Here is a 19,125-nt window from a genome sequence, read left to right on the forward strand (position 1 = left end):
CTAGTCCGGCATATATCTTAAGTTGACAGGTGACAAGTATGTTACACTCATAGGATATTTTGAAATATTGATATATTCATTGAGCTATTAACTCGAAATAGTCCTTTTGGTCCATAATAACAACCTTGTTTTCTTTGACTGCTTCAATTCTTCAACAATATTCAAATATTTTTCTATAGTGATAATTTTTTTTAGTAGATATGTTTTTTGAGATCACAATCCTGCATATTCCGGACGGAATTCTTAGTATCATGAGGAAGATATTGAATTTCAGTACATCCAATCAATTCGCCAATATCATGATCATTAGGTTTCTCCCAATCTAAACCCAATCAGTATAAAATTCGCTGTAATGCTGGTGGTAAGATATATTTTGGGCAAATTAAGTAGGCTTATAGTCATGGAATAAATATAAATAATGTGAATAAGTCAAAAATGAATCCTTCAATAAATTGTTAGAGGTTTTTGAAAGTATTGAGATTGTTCAATGTAGGGAAAGATTGAATAAGGACAAAGAGCCTATTTCTTGAAGTATATTTTATCAATTATTTCCTCAGAGGTAGTTTTTTCTCGCTGGCATGGTTTTTCGCGAGGAGATGTTCATGAATGAGAAAATTTAGTATATATGGGTCAAGACAAAAAAAATATTTATTCCACCATCACTCTTTGAAGAAGATAAATTATTTTTTGTGCATTCACTCAATTCTGTTTGTAATTGTGGTTAACATAGCATTGAGTGTTCTATAACAAGGTAACGGCTGCGCACTATTTCATTAGAACAAAATCACTATGGATCAGTTTAAATATTCAACAACATACAGTTTCCGGAGAACTGACGAATTAAATATTTATCTATCTCACAAATTTTATCAGAAACTTTATAGACTCTCAATAAATACAAATAGAGCACTTAGAAAATTTCACTCGCTCATATACGTTCTTTGAAGTCTAGAAGTCTACTGAATTTTGCTTGAATAGAGCAAGTGAGGAAGTAAAGAGATTCCGTAGAAAAGCTTCGATCAAATACTGGAAATTTTTAAATTAAGTTATTTATAATGAAAAAAAAAAGATTTTAACAAGAAGAAAATAGCAGATAATCTTAAGTGTACCTTTGAACTATTGAATAGATGTGAATCAGCTAAGATTTGCATAGAATATAATAGGTAATTGTGTCTATTTTTTAGATTTCTCAACAATATTTTGTTACCCAAATGATTATTTTTAATTTGGAAATAGTATATCGTGCAACAAGTGGGAAAAGTTCAACTTTTCTTACGAGTTTAGTAGCACCAGTGAGAAAAATACTTTTCCCACGTTTTGCACACTATACTTTTTCTACAACTGCACAGATTGAAGGAATAGTAGTAATTGAACTTGATTGTTTATTTTTATGATTAGTAAAGCCAAAATAATACTGAAATATCCTCTAACTAATTCTAAATCGTAGTTGATTGTGAATTTTTTTACAATTTTGTATAGTTAAACCCGGAACGTCATTACTTTTTATTAAATTTTCTGTTATGTTAATGTTACATGTTGAGGGTTGATCGTTCGTATATGGTGTATTTTCTGTCTCCATTAGCGATTTCATTAGCACAAATATCTCTCTACCATAATTTGAAATAGAATTTTTAATGATTATTTAATTCTTTCCATCTACTGAAAAACCCAAAAATTAGAAAAATCTACGTTAATTCATGGAGAAAATGAAATTAAATTCTAAAAATAGTTCCTCCTAAATAAATTTCTTGTATTAGTAGATATTCCATGTCTGGAGTTTCATAAAAATCTCTGCAATTATTCTGATGTCAATGTTTGATATTTTGATGACTTTGTTTTCCAAAATGAACTTCATTTCTGATACGTGGATATATCAATGTTATTGTTATTGTGACCAAAGTGTAGATGCCTTCAAAGTTTTCGACAACTCCTCAAAGAATACCAAAGACGACAATCTTTATAGTTACTATTCATATTTCTCTATCCACATCATTCGTAAATTCAATAAAATGACATATTAGTTCAGATTTTAGATGTATTTCTCAAAGTAAATATTCTATTTACCTACAAAGTAAACGGTTGTTTGATAAATATCAGTACAATCATGCTTCTGAACACACATGAATTGGAAGTCATTTCTGGTAGAGACAGAATAATCAATTGCTTTCTAAGTTCGAATGCAGATATTCCAACCTTGATTATAGTTGAATTGTATCTATCATTGAACCTTAATTATATACATTTGTATCTCTGTAACAATGAATGTATTTGGTATACAAATACGACCATCATAATATACCACTACTATGAATCGAAACTTCTCAAGAACATCCCAACAACATTAACATAGACAATCTCAATCAAGTTTGGTTCATCGCACATATCAATAATATAAAGTGAATATCAGATGTGGGTGTTGGATCGGTTCTGAATTTATAACATCAGCGACTCGTCATTAAAGATTGATATCGTGTTCATTGATTGATTCACAATTGATTCATATCACCATGCAAAAGTGTAAGCCAAGTTAACCACACAATGTCTGCTCAGGCTAATTTCGCAGTTCAGAGCCTCATCATCTATATTGTTTCTATAAAAACTTTGTTTGACTCCAAGGGAGTGCATTTTAATACTAACAAGATTAGTTATTAGTTTCCAACCACTTCTTAATAACCACCTAAAGTACAATTCACAAAATTTTGTTGCAGGTTACAGGCATTGTTGGCAGGGCAGATGTTTTGGCTTGCGTGTTTTCACTTCTCTCACTACTTGCATATCATGGGTAAGTGTATGTTATATATAGATAAATGTACATCATTTAATATATAAAATAAAATCTTTATAATAAATAAATAATGCACAAACAACTCTATAGAAAATAATTTTCCAACACGCTTTGTAAATCAGATTCAGTTTAAATTCTACTCACTTATGAAAGCTTGACAACAATTCAATAAATTGATTATATTATATAAAGTTAGGAAAATATGTCTAACTTTTTTGTGATTTGCTTAACATTTTTACACTTCTTTACGTTTTTCACATGACTTGACTATATTCATCTTCTATTTTCAAAAATATCCTAAATCCCCACAAAGATTATTAATTGCTTTCTAGTTTTTCGTCACATTCTGCCACATAGTTGTGACTCCTTAGTTTTTATCAATAATCAACAGATTGAGACTTTTTATTTTGGATGGAAAACTGTTTTGAAAAAATCGCGTTAATGGGAAAACTTAATTAGATGTGCTTCAAGGATTTGAGGAAACCTTATCAGATATTCATGTTTGCTTGAGAGATAAATTGAGTCAAGCAGTCCATTATCATTATCAATAGTTCTCATATTGTTTTATTCATTCAAATATTATCACACGGGGATTTTTTATAGAGATTAATAAGTATAAATATGTTCATTTTCACAAATTGTCAGTTGAATCTTAATCTGTATCCCTTAGAAGCTGTTTATTTTTGAGTATAAAGCTGTCGTCTTGTCTAAACATGTAATTTTCTTTCATTTTCAGGCGTCGAAAACTAGTTTGAAATCCGTACGTTCCATAGTCTCTAGCTTACATTAAATAACAAAGACTTCTTCATCTCTAGGGAAATTTTGTTCATCGGTCTTATAAATAGAACATTCTACAACCTGCAACTAGAATGGATGATGATAATTGACATAAATTATTCGTAGACAGAAAGAAAAATGGATTGAATGTGTACTTGAATCATTTTTTTCATTCAAACATAGTGACGCGAGGGACTCGCTGTTTTTAGAAAATAAGATAAAAGGTCCAAAATCGATAAGAAAAAAAACTGAGCTGTTATAAACAATTTGTGAATTATTTGGTTTTATATTTTATTAATTTGACATTATTATTATAGTTATTGAAAAACCACTTTAAACTGATAAACATGTACACATCTTTCAATTATTATTTCCAAATTTTTATTAATATAAAACGCAACTATTGCAGATTTATTTGATTTTACGTTGACGAAAAACAGACACCTCAAAGAGTTGTTTAACTCGCCTAAGGTTTGGTTAAAGCGTAAATATCTCGATTTGTAAGTTATTGCATCAAAATAATGTTCATCTTGGAAAAGTTCAATTAAATTTTTCATTTAACAAAAAATTGCTTGCACTTCTCCGAAGAAATGAGCCCCGCTAAATTGAAGCTCTGGGCGTCTGCAGGTGAATTTGGTGTCTACGTTTACTGGACAGCTCGTAGTAGTACCGGTAAAACAGCCAGGTCGGCGATTGTTTTTCTAAGCTGTCGCAAGTTTCTGCTCAACTTTGGATTGTCTTTAAGTCTCTTTTGTATTGAGTCGAGTATCTTAAGATTGCTCAGATGCCATCACAGTTAATCACAGAGACTCGCTAGTGGCATGATATTATTAACAACTTTTGGTTTATTTTGCTATTTTTATATAAGTTATGTTTGAGATTTCAAAAAATAATGTTGTAGACAAAAGTCTAATCTAATTTGTGTCACATCGAAATTGTAGGATTATTGAAAGAGAGCTTTTTTCACTGAACACTCCCTTAGAAAATTTAACAAGTTCAAGTCATTTTTTTTCCATTTTCAACTCTGACATACGATCACCTGCATCATGTAAACGATCAGATTAACGTACTTACATTATTAAAAATACGTAAGACATTGATACTATCAATATTTGACACGCTCGATTGTGCCCATGCAACAGTACATATTTGAAAATTTATATTCGCTTCCCCCGCCGACGAAAATGTATAAATTATATAACATTTTTTTTCATCTAAACTTTGCAACCCAATAAGCCTCTATGACTTAAAAATTATGGTCATATCTCGCATTCAGCCCAACGTCGTGCGGAATTGGTAGAAATATTAGAAATTTGAAATATCTGAAACTACGGAAATATAGAATTTATAACTGTCTGTCCTGCTTGTGAGAGGGTAATCAAGATTTGGCCTGCTTGGAAGTGTTACTTTTACAATTATTGAAAATATTTTTCACTTAAAAGCAGAGGAGGTTTTGGTACATTAATGAAAGGGTCTTAGAAAAACGATATTGCCATAACAGAAATACATGAGTCATGCCTCTTTCGCTCAAGGTTAACTCAAAGGCAAGAGGATTGTTTATTCAGCTACCAGACGAATCAGATTTTAAATAAATTGGCAGAATTTGGAAAAACCAAAGTCATCAAATACTTCAACAATTTTTATAAAAATTCTCATACGTATACAGACAAATGTTATAATTTTTCAGGTATAAACATTTTCACTAAACTAGAATTCATAAGGAATGAAATTATTTTTGAAATGGTTAATAATGCTGTGACTTTATAAAACTTTACAAGCGATGTTTTAATGGGTAACTCATATGACGAACTTGATAAAATCATCCTTCGACGTAGTAGTTAGAAATCGTAAGAACACTAATGCACATATCCCAGTTTTAAACTGCTTTTCAGGGTATGTTTTCTACCAAATGAATTAAGAATGGTCCGATGCTAGAAATAAATGCTCGGTAAATTAAATGAGAACAGCATTATTTATCCAATTCAATCTGGAGCTATTCTATTAAAGGAAAACATTAAACTCCAAAAGTAGTTCAATCTTCAGAGAAATTTAACCATTAAAATACGTTTCCTATATCTACATCTATGATAAATATTATTGCGAACTTAATTTGAAATTCAAATATAAACATACGTTTAAAAAACCGTTGATTATTTGCGTTTTTTTTTATTACATCTCGCTATTGATGAAAGAATCCCGTTTTTTTCTGACAATGTTTCTGAACACTGCTTTATCCGAAAAAAGATCTGGCAACACTGCTAGAAATACAAATAGCTATTCTGTTTTCATATTCGAGTCTAGCGCATGATATTACTCCCACAGACTCAGTAATTTCTGTTGTTTAGCTGCGTAATTCCCAATCTGCAAAGAGCAAAACAGGAAGATTTTTATCACCTATGAGTATTTCCTATTATAACTTCCATTTCGAAAAAAATCAAGCAATAAATTATCAATGAATCACAAAAAGTTGCAGAATGAGCATATGAGCTTCATGCTCCAGCCACTACGCTACAGAGACCTTAATAATGACTTTCTTCACGCACTACTGTTTAAAGTATGTTTGTTTACGTACTAGTGCGTAATGCTCTTAATGATTAGCTAGAATGTAAAATACTATATTGTATATACTGTATGTTTCATGTCTGAGTACTTCTTTCTAAATTTTACATTGTGAGTAATTTACTTTTTGTTCATATTTCAGTCAGACTGATGGAGTTTCGCATGTTTGGATCAGTATTCTACTAGGTGGTCTTAGTATGTTATCGAAAGAAACTGGAGTAACAATTCTGATCATTAATTTGGCTTATGACTTTTTTCTTCATTGGCACGACTTGAAACGGTGAGTATTAAATTACCATAATTTTGAACGATACTGTCTTAGTCAAAGGATAATTCAGTTAGTTCATAATTTTTGAATTAATTTTGATGTATATACGAAGTGGAATAAGGAATAATTCTTTCAAAATGACAATAACCAACAATCAATGCCGGATTAAGCTAGGGGCTTGGGGGAGCTATAGCCCCGGGCTCCAGGTCCAAGAGGTCCCCATCATTTGGAAAACATCCTGTATTTTTTGATGTGTTGATACCACAAATCTAACTAATTGATATTATATTTTTAATTTTTCCGTGTTTTCGAATTCCTTAAGGGAGCCTGTCATTATTTTAGCCCCGGGCCCTGCCAACAATTTGGATTAGACTCCTTGAAAGTAGTACATTTGTATAGCAGTAATGTTAGTCTAACACTAAATCCAGAACTGGAAACATTTTTGTGAAGCTTCTTTCTCATGAAATGTCTTCCGTTTGCTTCGTTGTGACCTTCTCAATTAGGAATGATAAGAAAATAAGAAGACATTCATTAGTTGGAGACTCGTGAATTAGAATTGACACATGGTATGGTGCTTTGTCATGAAGAATGGAATCCGTCACTACTTTTACATTTATATTTCTACTCAAAGCTCTCATAGTCAGTCTCCCGTTCGAACTAGTAAGTTGTTTGGTTGGAGAACGTCCCACCGTTTCGTGTCTTCATTTGACTCATTTCATTTTTGAATACTCTCTACAGCACACTGTTGACATATTTCAGTTTTCCCCAGGAAATTTTGCTCAATTTTAAAGCACATAGGCACGCTGGAAAAGGGTAAGTTTTTTCTTGTCCCTTTTTCATGCATGACAACAAGAAAAAGTCGCACGGAGTCAGATCAGGCGAGTAAGGTGCGTGGGGCAGCGGAACCATGTTATTTTTAACCAAAAACTGGCTAACAGTGATGTCTGAGTGGGCAGGTGCGTTGTTATGGTGGAAGAATCAGTCACCCGTTTGCTGAACCAAGCTCCAAGATATTCCACTGATTTCAGACAGTTCATCAGTTGTCTGTCGACGGTCTGTGCGGACAAGCTCTCGAATTCTTTCAACATTTTCATCGATTTGGGCAGTTGATAGACGTCGAGAGCGAGGTTTGTCATCAATCGACTGTCGCCATTTTTAAATCGAGAAAATCACTCATACACTTGAGTATTCCCCATAGCATCATCTTTGTAAGTAGTTTTCAATATTAAAACAGTTCCAGCAGCGTTTTTACCGAGTAGAAAAGCACAGCACAGCGGCACGTTGTTCACTTACATTTGCCATCATAAAAAAACGAAGCAGCAGTGAAACAGCACTAGTGACGAACAGAACGTGGCAAGTCAAGGGCCCGCGCGGCACTGAACTGGCGACGAGTTGCGCTAAGCAGGCCCTAGCGGCAGAAATCAGTACTACAAAAATTATTTATAAATTGGAGAAAAAAAATAAAATACAAAACTTCCACGTTATTCCGGTAACACATCAGTGTGAATAGCTGAAAATACATGACCAATGACATAATTTCTGGGAATACGTAAATTTATACTTGGAATATAGACGAAAGACTTAATATGAAAAAATCAGTTCCAAACTTGGAAAGAATGCACGAATTATCTTTTTAAAATATATATAAAATATGAAATCCATTTATAATAATACGAAAAAACAACATTTTTAAGCATCATTGAAAACGAGGCTATTTCTGATGGTTTCCTCGAAAAAATATTTGTCAATATGGACAAATTAGAGACGTACTGGTAGAAATAAATCTATTTGCGATGTCTCTTTAGCGTCGTTCGTCGGTCGGATATGAATATTCACATTGTGTTATTCAGATTTGGTCATCAGTATTCAACTTGAACAGAATTTCCAATTGAGCTGATGACCTGCCTCCTTAAGGTTTAATTCTCTGGAACTTGCGGAATAGCATTTCCGATTAAAATGTACGGTGTCAGTGTCGTTGACAGAATATTTTTGGTAAAGGATTAGGATATTCTAAATTATTATTACTTTCTCTGAAAAGAAATTAATTAATTTTCAAATTCATAAAAGCTGATGGAAAGATAGTTCAATGATAACAAGATGACAATAAACTCGAGAAGGAGATAACACAAAGCTAGCACTAATTGTGGTGCAACTAAAGGTGTTGAAAGCTAAAAGATCATCAGAGCTGATAAGACATTGAATAAAGAATAAACTCACATTCTGCGGGAAATTCCTCACTCGCTTGTTTCATAAAAAGAATCCAAGAATATAGAACAAAGTGATGTATATCTTTCTGAGGAATACAGTAGAGGGAGAATATCATTGAATGGTACAAAGATGATTACAAAATAAGAGATGGAACTGAATTATGATGATATAGTTTTGAACACAAGAGTACCCTCATTCCAATTGGAAATTTACACAGTTGGAGCAATCCCGATCAATGTCGATAAGAAATATAGGAAGCAGATATTAATAATCATGCCAGATAATCAAGCAGTCATTGAAGACTTGGCTCTTCTATAATCACTTAACTAACTGCGTAAAAATAACAAAGTTACTTTGTTATAGGTACCGGAATACATAAAAACTGAAAGAAATGAGAAGGCTGACTAACCACTGAAAAAGACAGAAAGAGAACACTCATCTGGAATTAAAACCTTCATAAGTATTCAGTTTAGATACAATATTGGATAAAACTAATGAAAAATTAAGAAACTATCAAGATATTTGAACAATAGATTAAGGTTGAAACAAGCGAAGACAGTTTTGGGAAAATATGACTATGCGATATTAGAATTTAGATTATCTAGAGCAAATCTGCAAGATTATCAACATAGGTTATAAAAGGATATCGCCACCTGAATGGATACCTTAAAAAATCATACTTTTAGAAAATCACGACTGATTATTTGTTAGTTCACAGTTACATTTTGGGTTGCCAATGGGCCGTTGGGCACTGATGTCTTCAAATAAGCCCGTTGGCACATGTACTTTGAGACGCAGATCAGGTGCTTTGACTTGAACCCTTTGATGTCATTGGGCAAGCTGTGAGGCTTGCGTAAATGTTTAAGCCACGCTAATGGGAGTGTTGGGCACTTACGGATGACGTGCTATGCGGATTCATCCTTCTCCATGTACCAGTCCGGATCGTCCGTGATGCCCATACTGTGCAGATGACAGTGTCCGGTCACTAGTCGTATCTCGTGCCTATTAAGTTGAAGCAATTGTTTGGTGTGAGATGCATAAAAAAATTCAGCTACATCAAGGATGGGTTCTGGACTCATCCCAGTCCGACGAGTAAGTCCGCCTTGTCGTTGCCTTTGTTGTCCGAGTGACAGGGCACCCAAACAAGCCGGATCTTGCAGCCATAACTCATTAAATTTTGTAGGACTTGATCGCGCTCCAGCACTAGTCTAGAGCACACTTTTACGGCCTATTTGATCAGATTGATCCTTTGGCGTCAATTGTTCATCGCGCATCCGCATTTCATCCCTCGGCTTAGGAGACGGTAGCGTGTTCGCTAAGTGAAAAAATTAACTTATTTTTGGGTGTCTTTTGCAGGAGCTTGCTCTAGCCAAGCCATTATTTGGGTTATAAGAAAAAATATCTATCCACATACCAACTAGAAGCAATGCACTACAAAGTCTCAGAGAGACCTGGGAGTATAGGAAAGCTCACCAAAAGTAGAGCTGTCGTATGTATCAAAATTACTCAAAGGACCAGGAATAGTAAACTATTATTCTATTTCTAATGAAAGTCCTGAGTGGTAGAGATGACAGAATATAACTCTCAGGTCTTAGTGAATTGTTTCCCCAACAAAAATACATACATAACGTACATAGTAATTAAATTGTAGATTTGGTGTGAATTTACATTAGGGTTTGCACTTAATAGGGACAAAACTCTAATCTAATTTTGTCACTGGTATTTCACATTAAACTTCAATGATGAATTGAGAGAGGAATGTACGAGTAATTCTGCATGAATTTCAATTATATTGCATTTCTGTGAACTCAATCTTAAAGGAATAAAATTTGATAATGATACTCATTCAACGTATTATCATATTATCGTTATTTTCAGGCAGTTAATTTCTAGCTATACTATTGGAGAAAATCAACTGAAATATGGAATCAAAGTCCAGTTGTCGAGTAGGGTAATATTAGAAAAATGTTTGGGAAAAGTTTTTTCCATCTTTTTGCTCCACTCCTGAACCATGTGAAAATCAAAACAATTTTTGATTCAATGTCAAATTGTAACCCATTATGTATAGTATCAAGCTAGAAAGTGGCAAGTCTGAAATTATTGGAGCATGTACTATATTTCAGAGATTCATTCAAAACCGAAATTATTATCAATTTTCCAACCATAAATCTCTGGAAAACCAACAAAACTTTTTTCAGTTCAACCATTCCAAAAATATATGTCAAAGGTTTTTTGCTAGTGTGTATTAAACTTATTCTCTGTCGATGGCAGTAAAATTCTACGCTGTCATTTCAATTCTCAAAATTTGATAACAAGAACTTGTTCTCTATATTATAATATAATTTCAATCTGGTTTTGTTCTTTTCACCATAGCGTTTTGACAAATAAAAAATTTCAAATTTTTGAAATCAATGATTAATGAAACTAATTTTCTTACTATGTTTTAAGGAATAGAATTTCATCCTTTTTTTATGTCAACAATTTTTTTGTACGACCATCATAAGAGAGATATCAGCGTGAAAGATTCAAATTTTGAGTGCTTATTTTCGCAAGCTGTGGCTCAAGCTTCGGCCGAATTTAATCGAGTATTCAGGAAAATGATTGAGGGTCGATATATTTTCGATTAGACATTATATCTTGTTTCGGAAAAAATTGATATAGTTTTCCCAACTTTCCAGAACTAGCTTACAATTTCGTTCAATCTTATATTAAACAAAAATGAATTTGAGCTGAGAACAAATTTAAGAAGAAGCCCAAACAGAAATCGAGTTCCGTAAATATGAATATCATAGGGAAGCACAAAATAGCCTATTTTTAGTGGATTTAGCTACAAAGGCCGAAACGTCATCTAAGATTTGTTTGAATTCTTTTGGGCACATTGAAAACATTTGAACAGAAACGGATTCAAGCTTTTTATTTGGCAAAATACTAAATTTGTTCAAAATGCGCGAAATCTACCAACATCATATTAGGGTCAGCTGATTCTCCGTTTTCTCTCTTAATTATGATTCATTTGCTCTTTGCTAATACTCTAATTCGGAGTTTTTCTTTTTTTGCAGCCTACATAGTGCCTAAAAGCAGCTGTTCTTTCAAAAGTCTATTTACGGTAACAAATTCTTCGTTATAGACATTTTTCGAACCAATTTTGCATTTTTTAAGCATTCTTAATTTTAGAATAAAAATGTGTTTTCACTGAACTGGATCATCATACTAAGATATCGTTCATATTATGCTACTTTTCATCCAAAAGTTTACAGCAATCTTATTTGTTTTGAGCCTGGTTTGGAAAATCACGAAAATCTGTGACTGGGATTTTCATAGGGTATATATTGAGAGTAATAGACTGCAAAACAGTATTATCGAGTAATTATATAAGACACTCATTCTTCTCGTGGTGTAATTTAGTGAATGAGTTGTTTCATAATGAACGTATCGTGATGACTGAACAAAATAAATCATTACAATGATTACAACTCCTTTGACGGTAGATTCCATCTTTACTACATCACATTATTATAAAAGCGATGCTTTTTGCAGAACACCCTGTTGAATCTTAATAAACTAGCCACAGAAAACTCCATTTTAGAAAGATATACAACCGAAGAAAAAAATTCGGATTGGTTACCGACAAACAAGTATTCGAGGAAACAGAAACATACATGAACCAAAAAAAAGCGCCTGGATATGAAAATGCTAGTGAAGATGATAATTTTTCTCATTGTAGTATCGAATCCTTTGAAAAGCTATTTCTGACTCAACTCAAAACTACAGAAGGAGATATGTTAATCAAAGATAACCAGGATTCCTTCAAAAACAATGAGCAAAGAATTACATGTCTATTTGGAAAAAGATAATGAAGTGAACCTAACTCTACTTTGTTCTTAGAAATGCCCATTCGGTGGGATAAAATTCTTATAAAGGAAACGGAAGATCGGAATCTTATGCAACGGATCGATGTTTCAGAGTTAAACGAGAAATTAAGAAGTCTAAGTTGAAATAAATTGATGCAGACGAAGAAGAAGTATCAAACAAAAACACAATAAAATATATAGGAGTGACTTTATAGTCGCATGTAAGCTGGGAGGGAAGGAGCATGCGAAGAAGAAGAAAAAAGAGCTAAATGTAAAAGAAAAAAATGTATTGGATTATAGGCAGAAAATCCCAAATTCAACACACAGTAGATTGCTTATTTGTAAGCAAATTCCAAAACCTATTTGGATAAACAGACTAAACTACAGGGGCTGTGCCAGTAAACCAGCATTGCAACTATTTAAAATTTTGAGAACAACTTACTTTGTATGATTGTGAATGCTTCAAACTATGTTAAAAATTGCAAAAAAACATTTGGAAAAGGAATCAAGAAATATGTCCACAAGCACAACTATGCTAAAATCAAAATACTCCAGCTACTGAATCAACAAGATCTAAAGAGAAGACTGAAGAGGAGCCTGGTGTAAATAGTAAGTGAAAGTGTGAAAGCACAATGACAAGTGAAATTTATCATGTAGCAACTAGATGACACCAATAGGTGTTTAATTTCAAGAATTGTACATATCTTTGAGGTAAAGACAAACTGCTGATACTGATTAGGTATGAAATAGCTTGAAAAAACCAAATGAAGAAGCTAAGCTAACTTAGGATGAACTAGGAGGCACCTTCGTTGCAATATGGGATTCCATCAGTTCGTTAGCTTGATGTAAAATTGCTATTCCTGAGTTCAAATAATGTATATTCCTTCTAATTTTATAATTGGTGATTAAGAGTTATATATGATTGATTCATTGATAAATTCAACCACAACAACAACGGTACTTACGTATTGAATGAATAGGTTAAACTGAGTTGGAAATCAAAGAAACGTGATTAATTCCTTTCAATTTATATCTCACCTCAGCTATCCTGTAAATGTGAGCCCAATGACAATTCCACTATTTTTTCAATTACAAGAAATAATTCAACATCTAATCGATCATATATCTATCGTAGGAAGTGTAATTAACTTTCTTCCGTCCTTTATTTTTTGACACTTGTCCCGAAAAGCCCGAAACTCTCATTTGGAGAGAATTGAACTGGAAAAAACGATCGAGTTAATTGAAACTTCCTATTTCTCGTCTATACACAGAAGTTGTTGCTGTCGTTATTCAGTACAAAGGGCGACATTTCTATAGTGTCATTGAAGTAATTTCAACAATCATTTACCGTCAGCAAAAATAAACAATTATACAGTATTCATAAAATATAACTGGTATAGATGCCAGTCAGGGGGGTGAATGGTTGGGATAAACAATAACCAATTTTGCTACTTATATAACAGTTAGTAAGATATGAATATATCAGAAACTTTCCATAAAGTTCGAAGTGCCATACTTGGTCTGCGTAGTGTTTTCAGTTTATTGCTCTGGTTAAGATTGTGTCGAAGTAAGTGGATTGCCTCAAAACTTTGAATCCAAAACTAAAAAAACTAAAATTTAGAATTGTGTTTGTACAGTAAGGAAGTCCCTCAAATATTTTACCCAGTACAAAGGGTCTGTGTTATGGTGGATTTTTGGCAACATCGAGAAAAAGATTAGAATGTCAACCCGAAATTGTATAGGCCACATAGTTAAGAGAAGGCCACCTGTTGTTTCAATGACTGCCTAGAGATTCCCTCCTGTCCAGGAAAAGAGTACCTTCCAATCGATTTAACGAATTCGTTAAATGAAATAGGATGTTCTAATTCAAATGGATGATTATATGGGAGCTCTGCAGATCTGGGGTATTTTTGACCTTGCAAATCATAATGCGACTTCACTATATTTTTTGACATTTTCTGTAATTTCGAACCTGATGTGAACGTTAAAACGGTTTCATAGCGTTTTGGTTGCTGGGTCTCTAAGATGAAGATGTAGTGGTGTTTATTTTTGTCAAGGAAACGTCGTAACGATAATGAGGTCTAGGTTTTCGGTAGTCCGACAAGAGTGTTTTATTGATCAGAAAGTTATTGACTGACCAGTGAAAGAGCGCAGTCCGATGTAACTGTAACGCCCATATAGCATTATCTTCTAACAGGATTGATAATGTGCCTATTCAGAATATGTAGTTGACAGAGGCTATGATGAGGCGATGGCATTCATAAAGGTATTGGTCATAAGGGGTCTTTGGTTTTCAGAATTCAAAATGAATGGAGAGGACAATCAGTTACCAAAACCCACTGCCAACTTAGCACACCAAATGAATAATTAAAATCTAAAATTCATTCTTTCAGTCTGTTATCTATATATACATTTGTTGTAACTACGTTTTTATTGTGATAAGCGTAGTTTCTTGTAGTATTTTGAGTTTATTGAAAATCAGAAGAGAATTGTATATTCGTTCATTTCACTCTTCATTATACCCAACTTTTTTTTAAAATACTCATTGTATTTTGTAATCGAAGCCATTTAGAACACGAGCCATGAATTAATCGTACTTTTTGGAAATATTTCCCAAAAAAGTTTCAATCAAGTATCTTATTTGTCGCTGTGATGAAAACGATTAATACTCATCATTTATTTTGAAGAGAAGTAACCAAGAAACTGTGTCAAGTGAGAACTTTTTGTTGACGTAGATGGTCCTGTGGAAATATTGACTTCTTTGTGACGAAATAATTTTCTGTTCTGGAATCAATTTTATATTGTTGTGATGAATATTTCACGTAATTCCGAATAACTTTAAAAAATGATTATCGAGATACCACTAAAAATATTCCAGATAAAAAATGTGTGTAAGTCATTGGAAACTTTCTGACAACAAATAAAATCGGCACATACTTAAAAACCAAATTATTAAGTAATAAGAAATCAGTTAGTGCCAATTTCAATGACAGTTTAATCAGTATGGAACATCATCAAAAGTTTGCACATATTCGTAACGCGCCATCGTATTCAAAGGAATTTGAAGAAAGAAAACAAGTTCGTACATTGTTTTTTGCCGGAACTACTAGCCAGATAGTAATGAACTTTCATACAAGTATGTTTTGGAACATTCCATAAATTTGTTTTTATTTCCATCTCTCGTAGAGGGTCCTAATTGAAGGGCTCGTACTAGGTGGTATCTATGTGAGACTACAAAAAAGAGTTCTGGTAGATCAGATCAACAGAAACCATTGGTAAAGAAAATATTATTCCAAAACAAATAAATTCGTCTTCTTCGAGTACTTGGGAGTCAAAGAGCAGCAACTAAATACTTATCGTTACCGATACTTCTACCGGTTTGTTTAACTCACATTTATGGTGTGATGATAATCCACAAGTCAATAACCTCACATTACATTACCAATACTCATTTAGAGCAAGTGTTTGCAGAAGCTCCAATGCAGTGGCTTCTCGGTCATGAGATTTTAACCTTTTGAACTACACAGTTTGGTAATCAGAAGTCTATGCTACAATGGTAAATTCATATTAAGAATGGAAAGATAGAATTTAATGTCACTTCATTGAGCTCATATCTGATAAGAATATTAATGTATTCTTAAGAAAAAAATAATTATCATTACTTCATATCAGCATCGTTTACTACTACAAAATTTTCAAATAAAGAATTCAGCATTTTTGACAGAATCGTATGAAATATGTATTTGTTTTCTTTTCCTCAATACCCTTCAATTTCAATACAGATTTCCTACCCAGCAAACCCCACTTAGGTAGTCTTCAGTTTTGAACCAATCATAGAGACGGGGTCTCCTTTTGTTGTAACACCCTATTTCTGATTTATGCTGCACAAATTTCCCAGATAATATAGTTTCAATAATCATGATTGATAGAGTTTATTTATACTATGAGAAATGTAAGTAATATTTAGTAGTCGAGAACGATGTTGTGCTCGAGTGATCAACAGGGTTTGCAGCAATAAATTTCGAGATTTGTGAAAAATAAAAAAAATACGTCTTTATAAGATGTTTTCTTCTTCCCGCAGAATTTATTTTTTGTTTTTATGAATTAAAATAGCTTCTTTACATGAAATTACATAGAGCTGCGATAGGTTTCTATAACATCAGAAGCATTGTTATTTTATCCACAATATAAACTTGACAGTGTATCATCAAAAATTGAAATTATTGATACGTGTGATAGCCAAATGGTTTGTCGCTGCTGCAAGAAATGATAGCTAGATAGAAGAAATGGTAGCCAAACAAAGACTGTCACAGCAGTTTCGAAAACCGTGTTTTTGGGGGTACTTCAGGAAAAATCTATTATATGAAAGTCTAGGTTGAACTCATGGTGTGAATTTTCTATACTGAAGTTCAATCTTTTGGGGAAATCATACCTTTCGTTAAGGGTAATCGATACAATTTTTGTTACTTACGACTTAAGCACAGTGCTTAAATGCGTTGTTTACAATATATGAATAAAAACTGTTTCCATTGTGTTGTTGTTTCGTTGTTAAAAAACAATTTGTAGTGTAATTTGAATTTTTTTCATATAAATAAAAGTTTATCCAACCAACACAAAAATCACGTGAATACTATCCTGAATGTACTCCGTCCCATGGAAAGATTTGTAAGTGGTTTTATGCTTTTAAAAGTAAAGTGGCCACATGAACACGGATGTTGCCGAACGTCCGGGACGCATATTAACAACCTGCACTTCAATAGATTATCGACCAACTTCACAGAGCTCTGATTGGGTAAGCTAATGCTACATCTACACAAACTATTTTTCTCTTTCTCCTTCTTTCTTTAACTTTTTCGAATTGTGATTATACGATTATGTTAAATAATTTTCAATTATTCATTGAACATGTTAATGTCTTCCAAGAATTTGCCGCTTCTTTAATTTCATTTACCATTTTTAGCTTCGAACAAATTAGTCACATCAAGATGTTACATCTTTTCTAGCAATACTTATGAGCAAATTATGTTTTGGCGCTATTATATGACTTAACAATGGAAAATTGAATATAATATTCGATATTTCTTATCGAAATATAATTCTTACGCCTATTTTTTTCATATGGTGTTCGAAATACCAGCTGCATGGGAAGAATATTCTGGTGGTTTTATCTTTTTGTTAAGAGCTTGTCTTCTTGGTTGTCTGGAAGTCTTAATGTGTATGTGGGTGTATTTTCTCTGCCTCGAGTAAACCCTTTCCAATCTTCTTCGGCAAGAAAAGATCTAATGCGAGTGGACCTTTGCCTTATTTACAGCTGTCTCCAAGTTTTAACTGGGCATTTGCTTATGAAGTGCGGAATTGTAAATACTCCAACAAAACAACGGATATGCTATGTTTTTAATGAAAGGTTACATGTAAAAAACTTTATGTAAGGTAGATGGAGCAATAGTTTAGTGCTGATCAAAAGCTCGGACGTGTTAAATGTTAAGAACAAGATGTTAATAGTTTCATACATTATTTTCGAACTTATGAATGTATTTTTTGTACCTGATATGCTTCTTACTTCCATCAGGCTGGCAAAAATGCTGTGAATTCAGATATTCTCGGTCCGTTATTAAATTAATAATATTTTTCTGTTAAACAATAGTCTTTGTTCTGCGTTTGCCCAACCAAAATTGGAACTACGGACTCGGCACTTTGGTTAGATACTTCGACAGATATCAGTGGCGCAATTAACTTAATTGCATACTTACCTGATATTTTGGATAAGAGATCAATTCGTTATAGAGTAATTCTGTTTGTACTGTCACCAGAATCATTCTTTTTAATAAAACGCGAAACGTATTTTATTTATTTTATTAATATGTTGGAAATTGATAAAAATAGATAAAAGAAATAAAAATTTGATTTGTTGCGGGTTGTTGAAGAACATGTGCATTCTGTATAATTTTAATCGAATACCAATAACATGAGTTGCGTCAAAAAAACTTTATCCCTCATTTATTTCTAACCCCAACAGTAATGAAAATAATATTAGGAACATTCCCTTAAAAATCAAGAGACAAATAAATATAGAAATGGAAAAAATGTACATAGTGTTTCCTTTAAAAAAAAATCGCTGATCTAACCTAACCTTATGGGGTCAAATAATTTTTGAAACTTATAGTTAATTGTGTGTTACTTTTGGGTGGAGTATTTTCACATAAATGTATTTGTAACACATTAAATTAATGTGTAGTGAAAAATCTGGTATGGTAAAATAATTGTTTGAGTTTTTCTAGGAATCAAATAACTGTGGTTCGTTTATCTTGAAATTGTAAATGAAACGATCGTACTTCATAAATACCCTTATAAATGAATTGCCAAAGTTATGTAATAAATATGACCACTGCTAGAATTAACATAGTCAAACAACGAGAACAGGCAACGCTAGAGATAGCGCATGACTTTGGCCTTCTATCAAAATATTATGTATTCCGTACCGAGCCTCATTCATATTTTATCCATCTTGTATATGTATATCCCTAACATACCCAATAAATTTAACACTCCACAATTTTCCCAACTTAGTAAGTCAACCAAACCTTCGGTACGTGCAAGAAATTCAGAAATTATCAACTTCCAAATCCTGAAATTACTCGTCCTACTACTGCAAATTTGGAATTATATAATTGAGGGAA

General features: G+C 32.8%; 1 protein-coding gene across 2 annotated transcripts in view; it reads left to right on the forward strand.

Moving 5' to 3' along the window:
- Positions 1–19,125, forward strand: part of LOC130895245 (protein O-mannosyl-transferase TMTC1-like) — a 310,078-nt gene that overhangs the window by 208,461 nt on the left and 82,492 nt on the right. For both annotated transcript variants that reach the window (XM_057802455.1, XM_057802456.1), the window contains 2 exons: positions 2,709–2,782; positions 6,264–6,401. In XM_057802455.1, coding sequence (XP_057658438.1) covers positions 2,709–2,782; positions 6,264–6,401 — 212 coding nt within the window. The remainder of the gene's footprint in view (positions 1–2,708; positions 2,783–6,263; positions 6,402–19,125) is intronic.

Source organism: Diorhabda carinulata, chromosome 6 (genome assembly GCF_026250575.1).
Source record: "Diorhabda carinulata isolate Delta chromosome 6, icDioCari1.1, whole genome shotgun sequence".
Lineage (NCBI taxonomy): Eukaryota > Metazoa > Arthropoda > Insecta > Coleoptera > Chrysomelidae > Diorhabda > Diorhabda carinulata.